Source organism: Salvelinus alpinus, chromosome 1 (assembly GCF_045679555.1).
Source record: "Salvelinus alpinus chromosome 1, SLU_Salpinus.1, whole genome shotgun sequence".
Lineage (NCBI taxonomy): Eukaryota > Metazoa > Chordata > Actinopteri > Salmoniformes > Salmonidae > Salvelinus > Salvelinus alpinus.
The window spans coordinates 97,783,111-97,793,281 of NC_092086.1; the positions used below are offsets into that span (position 1 = coordinate 97,783,111).

At 44.6% G+C, this 10,171-nt stretch overlaps 1 protein-coding gene across 2 annotated transcripts; it reads left to right on the plus strand.

The window, feature by feature from the left end:
- Positions 1–737: 737 nt before the first annotated feature.
- On the plus strand, positions 738–7,622 carry LOC139535885 (INSYN2B protein-like). 2 transcript variants are annotated; one of them, XM_071335772.1, is made up of 4 exons: positions 738–1,328; positions 2,979–6,199; positions 6,373–6,447; positions 6,548–7,622. In XM_071335772.1, the coding sequence occupies exons 2-4, from the start codon at positions 3,045–3,047 to the stop codon at positions 6,798–6,800; spliced, it is 3,483 nt and encodes a 1,160-aa protein (XP_071191873.1). In that variant the 5' UTR covers positions 738–1,328; positions 2,979–3,044; the 3' UTR covers positions 6,801–7,622. The 2 variants fall into 2 exon arrangements, with proteins under 2 accessions (XP_071191873.1, XP_071191878.1); XM_071335777.1 differs by lacking the exon at positions 2,979–6,199.
- Positions 7,623–10,171: the final 2,549 nt, after the last annotated feature.

Consider the following 10,171-nt stretch of genomic DNA (forward strand, 5'->3'; position numbering starts at 1 on the left):
TTACACTGTACATTGATCATGGTGATTGCGCTGTAAAAAATAATAATCTGATTGTCAAATACTATTTCAGTTATACAGTATAATCCTGATTCCATTTGTTTGTGAAGTTGAATATTGGATTTCACTGTTGCTTTGTATGAATTGTGTTGTTAATAATTCTGTCAAATATGTTATATTCTGAGAGAGTATTAAATATGTGTAGCGGGTACTGTAGTTAGATTGTGTCACAACGTACTATGGACATACACAGTCCATGGCAGAAATATTAGCTCCAGACTATTGTAGCGAATGGTGGGGCAGGGAAGTGAATCCGGGTCGCTGGCATGAAAAGGCAAAAACCATACGTATCGCGCCAACCGGATTAACCCTATGGTGGAAATTGTAAAGTGGTTCATATAGCAAGGATCGCTACAATATCATCATAAGCAGGACAAGTCATCAGAATATTAGAAAAAAACACAGTTTAAAATTAGCCAAAAATGTATTTTTCTTTCTTGTATCACAAAATGAACTAAAAAGTGTACAATGCAGAAACTGCTGTCACCCCATCACCCACATGATGTGTTGAGAGACACAGGGTGAAATATCATGTCTTCTCTGCTGGTGTGATACCCTGCAGTAATTTGCCTTATCTTGTTTTTCAAGTCTGGTGGTACTTTTCACCCAGTCCCTTCCCTTGTGATTTTAGTCACTTCCTTCTGTCTCACTCTCTTTCTCTCTCCTTCCCCTCAGATGAATTTCGGATGCCAGTCACCCAGCCATAGTTCTGTGTGTGCGCATGAGAAAGGGAATAGTGAGAGAGAAAGAGAAAGCGAGAGAGAGAGAGGGAGGAAGAGAGGAAGGGAGAGGGATAGTTGGACAGAGTGCTGAACGTAGGGCAGTGCATCATTGTGTTATGATGTGAACAGGGAGGTAGGAAGGAAGAGAGGGACCAAAATAAAGGAGGAGAGAGGGAATAAACAGAGAACGCAGCTGGACTACATGTCTAGTCTGAGGGAGCCAGATTAGTGGTGACTCAGAGCTTTTGGAATACTTACCAGAAGGGAATATGGCTTTGCACCACTGTTAGACTGCATAGTGTATGCTCATGTGAGTTTGTGGGTGCCACGGAGGGACTGAAAGGGAGAAGGAGTTCAACCTCATCAAAAAAAGAGTCATTCAGTGCCCCCCTCCTCAAAGACTTTGAGCAGAGGAGTACAGAGGAGGGGGGCAAGGTGGAGAGGAGGCCAGGTGGAGAGGTGGACCCCCATGTCTGGACCCAGAACACCGAAAGGACAAAGTGAAACGTGCCACAGCTCAACCCAAGGTTTGACAAACGCTGACAAATGGTAAGTCACCTGAACATGCTTAGTGACCTGGTCAAGATTGACTGTGAAGGCAGGGGACAGGTTCGTCATTGCTCTGTCCTGGATATAAATCCGCTAGCCTTTATATAGTGATGATGAGAGGACACTGTTTACCCCTCTTTTACAGTGTCAGAAAGGGAATTATTGGCAGATTGATCAACTGTGTATGAGGAGGGGCTAAGGCATTTGTCACGGAATGTTCCGTAGTGACATCAAATGGGGTCAGTTGGGACTACAACCAACTGACATCTACAATGTGACAGTTAAAGAGTGGTGCCTGCAGGCACAACTGATTAGATGATCTGCCTGCAATTCTGACAGCGCTGCATGAAGCCTGGGGGGTGAGGGTGGGCTGTGGGACAATTTTTTTTTTTGCATGCACACACTCAGTCACACACACACACAGCTATCTTTAGGTATTTTACTGTATCAGCAAATGCAAACTCACACATTGTTTTAGGCACACACACTGCCTCTTATACACACTAAACTCGCACACACACACACACACACAATTGTCCTTGCTTTGGCCACAAACTATAGTTGCATGCATCAGTCAAATAAAGACACACATACACACTCGGCTACTCTGGCATTTACTGCGTCAGTTAAATGCACACACAGTCACTGATTCATTTCCCCTTGTCAGGCTTTAATAAGTCGTTAGCATAAATTCATACATTATCCCCCCGCCCAAGGTGGGGACAGGACGGTGTGAGAGGATGCCCATGAGGGAGACAGAGAGAGAGGTCACCACAGGAGTCATGCTGTGACTAGATGATCTCTGTGAAATATGACCTCTGAAGGAAACAGAACCTGGGCAGACCATGCTTTTATGTTCTGAATATAATGTGCTGAATCCAGTAAGGTTTTCCTTTGACTAAAATTAAGCAAGGGTCAAAGGAAGGACTCCAAAGACTGTGTTTCTTGACTGTCATGCACCCCCCTGTCCTGCTCTGTGACACCTTGGTGTTATGAGGGTACTGTAATCCAGCTCACAATACTAAAACAACCTCTTCTACATTTTCTGACATAATATTGTCTCACATTGTCAGTGTAGGGTTTATCTCTCACATTGTCAGTGTAGGGTTTATCTCTCACATTGTCAGTGTAGGGTTTATCTCTCACATTGTCAGTGTAGGGTTTATCTCTCACATTGTCAGTGTAGGGTTTATCTCTCACATTGTCAGTGTAGGGTTTATCTCTCACATTGTCAGTGTAGGGTTTATCTCTCACATTGTCAGTGTAGGGTTTATCTCTCACATTGTCAGTGTAGGGTTTATCTCTCACATTGTCAGTGTAGGGTTTATCTCTCACATTGTCAGTGTAGGGTTTATCTCTCACATTGTCAGTGTAGGGTTTATCCTTCTAAATTCTTTCATGTTTGTTCTAACTTGTGGTAGATGAGAAAAGGTCCATTATTCATGACTATCTCCAATTTGCTATCAAGGCTTTAGACCTTTGCTTGTCCTCTATTTCTGATGCGTATGGGCAGCTCTGGCAGTGTCCTTGATTTGTACTTTGTTGGAATCCAATTGTTCTGCCCTGGTACAGATTCCTTTCACAGTGCCTTATCAAAATGAGACATCCTAATGTGCTCTTTACAGTAAACTAACCTTGACTTTCCCATAGATGTGATGGTGATGGTGGACACAAGCTCTCCTGGGTTTTCAGGCAACTGAGTCAGTCGGCCAGGTGATGGGGAGACGGGCGGCTGACCTGACCACTCCTGTGCCAGTACTGGGAGTTCCTGCCCTGGTGGGGGTGCGTGGTTGGAGTACAGCAGGGGGGGAGAGGGCTGGGGGAGTGCTGCCACTGACATGGGGTCCCCAGTGCAGCATCGGAGTGCAGACTTCACCCGGCGTGAGAGCTCCACCCATCCTGCACAGGACAAAACTAACAGGCACATTCCCCAGTCAATCAGAAAGAAGCATTACTCCTACATGCAATGGCTACATCCCAAAAGAGGCAAAGGAAGAGGACGGAATCAGACGGACTAAGAGTGTCAGACAAAGAGGTGTTCTTTCAAAACAAAGGAGTTTAGATTCCAAGACCAAAAAGGGTGTGACATTTGAAGAGATTTCCAGTGAGCTTACAGAGAATTTGGTCTTCAACCAATGGAAAAGTGGGACTTATTGCTATGCCCGAGCAATCAAGACTAACCCACACCTATTAGGGGGCGTGGGGAACGGCAAGATCAAAGGGAGGCGGGACTTGCGCTACACAAATGGCAGCATCGTTGACTCGGAGGCTATAGGAGGGATTTGTATTGATGGCAGTGATGAGGCGGAGCCTGTCTCGACCATGTCCTCTCGAGGAAGGGACCAATCAAAACCTAAAGAACATTCTGTGGCACATTCATATTGTGGGAATGCAAAACAACCACCTGCTCCCCCACCTCTCTGGATGCTCCAGCAAATGTGCAGACACTGTGGACGGAGACAGACTGTGGTACCTGGAGCTGGAGATGGAGATGCCAGTCTGGAAGTTAAGAGCCCTTCCTCTGCATGCCCTGAAGGATCAACAGCCATGAAAACACCTATTTCACTCACAGACAGAAACCACCTTCTCCCTTCACATACTGAGAAAGAAAGGAACTCTACATGCTCCACTCCGAGGCTTGCAGACAGGGATCTGTTACGAAGACAGCTGACACAAACAGAATCTCAATCCACCCACCCCCGCTGTAAACCCCCTATTCACAACAATAAAGACAGGAAGCCCAACCTGCCTGCAAACCCAGCGCCTGCATGGAAAACCAAAGATCTGAAACAGACTAATGGTTATACCTCACATCATACATACCCCCTGCATACCTCTATCAGAGCCCCAGTAGAAACCATAGTTACACCTTCACATACACACTCAGACAAGCCAACCTGCCAAAGAACCATCTTACACACAAAATCTATAACAGTCACTAAGGCAACTATTGAACCCAGGCGTGCAGATGCCAACACCTTTGAGACCCCATCTCACTGGAGTAAGATTCCTCGACCGAAAATACTCAAAATGTATCCTCAGATCGCAATAGCCACCAGGGCAAACACGCCACGCACACACCGTAAACATCCAAAGACACCCACACACCCAAATACACAGCCCAACCCATCAAACACATCATGTACATCTACTCACCCGTACCCTCCAAACACACCATACAGAACCTTTCCTCCAAACCATGTTAATCCATCCCATGTTATTAGAGCCCCTAAGCCTGAAAACACAACAACACAGTCTAACACTGCTACAACATTACATAGAAGTGCATCCCCTTACCCTGCTAACACACACACAGCTACACCTCCCACCCCTGAAAGCACACCGACGACAACCACAACACTCCTAAACAGTGCTACTAAAACGATACATAGAACAACACTCTCTAGCCTCGCTAACACATTATACATAGCTACAACTCTAAAAGCAGCAAACACACCATGCAAAGCCCCTCTCTCTTACCCTTACAACCCATCACACACAACTACTCCCACAAGCTATTATAACCCATCACACACAACTACTCCCACAAGCTATTATAACCAATCACACACAACTACTCCCACAAGCTATTATAACCCATCACACACAAATACACCCACAAAACCTTTGTTCCATACCCTTAACCTGTCAAACACATCACACACACCTAGTTCCCCTGACTCAGCTAATGCATCCCCCATAACACCCCCTAACGCTGATAACGCATCACATACAACTATATCCTCTCTCTCTTCAAATGCCTTATACACAGCTACGCAGCATCAGTCCTCATCCACGTCACTGACGATCTGTAGACCACTGATCATGACACAGACACACAACAATAAACCACCTGACCCATCAAACAGATCAACCACTAACACACAGAATAACAGCACATTTATAAATACACATATTGAACAAACCGCTGCCCTTCACACCAGCTCTCATAACAGATTTGTTGTTGATCCAATAATGCATGCAAATGTATATGCCAAAGTATTGTCTCTGTCTAACAAAAGTAGACACTGTACTCCTGTCATCATATCACAGACACATCAGGAAAGACACTCTGGAATATTCAATGCATCACAGGTCACTAACCTTCCAAAACACATCACTGAAATACAGATAAACAAAGAATGGGAACAGCAGGGACACATTGTCACACAACATCAGGGAGACCTTTTCACAAACCTAAAACCTGGATCTGAGTGTCACAAAGAGCACATTCCCTCCAGCGTGTTACATACACATGCAAATACCACATTTAGATTCAGCCTTGACAGGCAGATATACACAAATTATGCTCCACCTTCCAGCACACCACAGACACAAACAGATCCTAAGCCCCTCATTGCATCACAGACAAACACTACTGCACATGTCAAACCCATCACCGAAACACCAACCCACATAAACACAGACTTCCGTTCCACACCAACCCCACACAAACGCACAAGCCCCACACACCGACTCATACCACAGGCCCGTCCATACACAATCACTGAGCTCCTCACACACAAAGCCATAAACCCCAAGTACAACCCCCTTTTGCCACCATCACGCATGGCACACCTAGCATCCTACACCCCCACCCATCCCAATCAGACACACCAGATGATTCATCCAGTATTTTTGTTGTCAAGTACCATCCCACAACCCTCCCGAGACGACCCTAGGCTGGCTCACTCCCACCCGGCTGATACAGACCTGCTGCTGCTGCCCCCCTCCCCACAGTGCAGCAGGCCAGCCCCTCTCCAGAGGAGGCTGCAGTGTGTGGAGGCCAGCCTGGCAGCCAACCAGGACAGGATCACTACACTTCTCAACATTATCCAAGACCTTGAGATGAGCCATGCTCTCAACAAGGGGTAAGAGATAGAGGGGAAGAGAAAGAGAAAGCCAACGTGAGAAAGGGAAGAAATAGAAAGGGAAGTAGAAGGAGTGAGTAGAGAAAGTGAACGGCTGACATTACAGAGAAGAGGGAAGGAATTAGAGAGAAGCCTCTTTTGTTCTAGTTAACATCTCCTGCTCTTTGTTTCAGTCTGCGATGCTACAGGACAGGCCAGGACCTCCGGGAGTGCTCCACCTGTCAGAAGACTGCTTGTATCGTATATAGGTGAGACACAGGAAGCATGGTCAGATCGGCGGACTCTTTCCTCCTGTTTTTGCTTTCCTCCTTTTTCACCCTCTCTTGCTCTATCTCTCTATCCCTGCAGTGTGGAGTATGACTTCAGGCAGCAAGAGAGACGTTTCTTGGAGGTTTTGTATCCTCAGAGGGCTGACAACAACACTCCTCCCTCCCTGCCCCACAACAGCACCCTGCTGACGAACGCCATCACTAAGACCATGACCAAGTCCAAGGTTAAAAGCAAAAAGTTGTGCAAGATGCTTTTCCAATGGCTGCCTAGGAAAATTCAGCGAACAAAGTCCTCCTTTCACCAACTCTCTCCAGATCATTTGAATTCCTAGCATGTTATTCATGAGGTATTGAGGTATCCCTGTAATATAAGATCTGATGGTGTGTTCAAGACAACTGTGAACTCTGAAAAATACAATGTCAAATCAAGACGTCAGTGATCTTCAGGTCGGAAAGTCAGAGCTCTTGAAAGAGGCTGAGTTCCTGAGTCGGAATTCTGAGTTAGATGAACGTTCCAAACGATTTTTCCCTGTTGGAGCAAGTTTTTCTGAGAGTTCCCAGTTGTCTTGAGCATACTGAAGTCGGAAGTCAGAGATTTCCAAGTTCCCAGTTAATTTGAACTCGGCATGATGTCCCTATCACAGCAAGTAGCACTTGTCATTGTAGAAGACACCTACATCCCTTCCTGTCCATATGATGGGTGTTCTGAAATCTGATTTGCTCCTTAATGGCTGGTTGACACCCTATTGTCCAATCAAGACATAGCATGAACAGGAATTGCCCTTAGTAACTACAGACCTTTGCCCAGTCTAGCAACAGTCTATCATATGGAGAAAACTTCATCCCTCAGGTTAAAATCATGAACTTTCATCCAAAGCACATGCACTAGTTGTTGAACTAGATACGACATCCAAAAGTTTGCTAGATTGCAATCACTATTTTCAGAGCCTATTGTAGATGATAGTCCATATTCTATAGTATTTTATTGTAGCTAAGCATCAAATTAAGTGTTGCAGTCCTCTTACAGATTCCCCTACCAGCTTATCCCAGGGTCAATGTATATACATCATATTTTTTTTAGAAATAAACCAAAGCCCACAGTACATACTGTAAACATTTTCTTTTCGTGTGTGATTAAAATTGCTTATCGCTGACATCGATGTCTATCCTTCCTTGTAAGTAATATAATCTCTTACATAAAACACACATAAGGTGCTGGGACATATACAGTGGGGAGAACAAGTATTTGATACACTGCCGATTTTGCAGGTTGTCCTACTTACAAAGCATGTAGAGGTCTGTAATTTTTATCATAGGTACACTTCAACTGTGAGAAACTGTCAACGGAATTAAATAATTCCTCTATGTACTTATTAATTAAAATCAATCTGTCTAACCTGCAAAATCGGCAGTGTATCAAATACTTGTTCTCCCCACTGTACAAGGACTCACGCATGGTGCTACACAGGAATCCACCCATCATGCATACTGTAGTCATCCAGGTCCCCTCTGTTCTCTGACCTGACACTGTTAGACAGTTCTCAGCAGCCAGCTGGTCCTGGAAGTGGAGAAACTTTCATTCTCTTTTTCCCAGAGGGGATGAAGCTCGTGCAGAAGGTCTCCAAACCCCCAAACAATCTAAAGCCTAACAGGGGTTCTTAAAATTCCACAGAGTTAAACAAAGGCAGGATGGAACCCTGCAATGAAGCATGGAAATCCCACAATAAAATGTTCCATGGGCACATGCAGATACACATGTGTGCACCACAGCACATACACACTTACTGTATTCATGCACACACAACCTCCTACACCAAAAGCACCAAATGGCAGGCTCCAATTAAGCATTAATAACTTTAGCTCATGCTGCTAGTGAATGTCTCCTACAAATAAGCAGCTGCCAAGGGGTACATGCCATTTTGGAAAAGTTTAATCTTGAGCCAGAGATCATGAAAAACATAGAGAGACATGTTGTTAGAGAAGTCCTGTCAGACATGGGCCATGTATTGTTGTGAACTATTTGTTGGCAGCCCTGGCAGCTATGCCAGCCTTGCTGCATGACGAGGACAAAGTAGTGCCCTCTTACCCCTCTCATACTCACTCTCACACACTCCCTTTGGCTTCAGAGCACTGCTAGCACTGGAGAAAATGGTGTGTATTCTTTCATGTTGCTAGCAGTGGAGAAAATGGTGTGTATTCTTTCATGTTGCTAGCAGTGGAGAAAATGGTGTGTATTCTTTCATGGTGCTAGCAGTGGAGAAAATAGTGTGTATTCTTTCATGTTGCTAGCAGTGGAGAAAATGGTGTGTATTCTTTCATGTTGCTAGCACTAGGGAAAAAGGTGTGTATTCTTTCATGTTGCTAGCACTAGGGAAAAAGGTGTGTATTCTTCCATGTTGCTTTCCCTCATGTTGTTTATCCAGAACAAGCCTCATCTCTTAAATGTCAACACAAATGGCAGACTATTCATCTATTCATCTTGTACTGTGTCTGATGCTAGAGAGAGAGAGCGAGAGAGAGAGATGGAGACTCAAATTGTATGCAAGGGTAGAGAGGAAAATAAAATGTTGTTGTGTGTGTGCTTTAGGCTGGTGCAGTTAAACAGATGTGACGTAATACAACTCTGTTGAAGTTTTAAGTGTTCATGTCCTGTCAGATGTCAAAGCAGAGAACTGTGAGGAAGCTCATCCTTGTCCTGCTCTGTTAGCACACGATCCCCACGAACCTCCAGTTCAAACTGCCTTTGAGATTAAAGTTTTGGTAAAGAAACATTCTATTGGAAATGAGACAGCTAGCTATAAAGAGAATGCAATTATCCTACTAGGATCAAAGAGAGACCATAGTAACTGAAACAGGGCCATGCCTCTTAAAAATAACTATAGACTAAACTGCTTTCCTGCTTATTGCTTATTTCTTATTACTGCATTGTTTTAACAATACACCCATGGGCTGTAAGGTTTTCACTGAGACACTAAACAATGATGGATCGACAAAAAGTATTTCAGTTATGACCTGTGGCAGACTACAGAATGCGCGTTTGTGTGTGTGTGTGTGTGTGCGTGTGCGCGTGCGCGTGTGTGTGTGTCTGGGAGGCATTGGTTTGGGGGAGTGTATTTTTACGCACATTCTTGTAATGGTGCCGAAAGGTATGGCCGGTGTTTTACGTGCTCCTGAGCAATTGTGCTATTTTGTGTGTTTTCTTTGCATTGATCCTAACTTTTTTTGTATGTAATGTTTTGGCCATCGTTTCATATGACTGAAAAGAGCATCGGGACATTAAAACAGCAATTACTAACCTACATTTGGCTGAGGACTTCTATTTCAATGAATCAGAGTTGGAGGACATAATGCTCATTCCAGATCAGCTTCATTAATAAGTGCATTGATGTCGTAATCCCCACAGTGACCATACATACATATCCTAACCAGAAGCAATGGATTACAGGCAACATCCACACTAAGCTAAAGGCTAGAGCTGCCGCTTCAATGAGCAGGACACAAATCTGGACGTTTATTTTTTTTAAACTACGCCCTCCGATGAACCATCAAACAGGCAAAGCATCAATACAGGACTAAGATCGAATCCTACTACACCGGCTCTGACACTCGTCGGCTGATGCAGGGATTGCAAACTATCATGAATTACAAAGGGAAAGCCAGCTGTGAGCTGCCCAGTGCCTACAAGGCGAGCTAAATGCCTTCT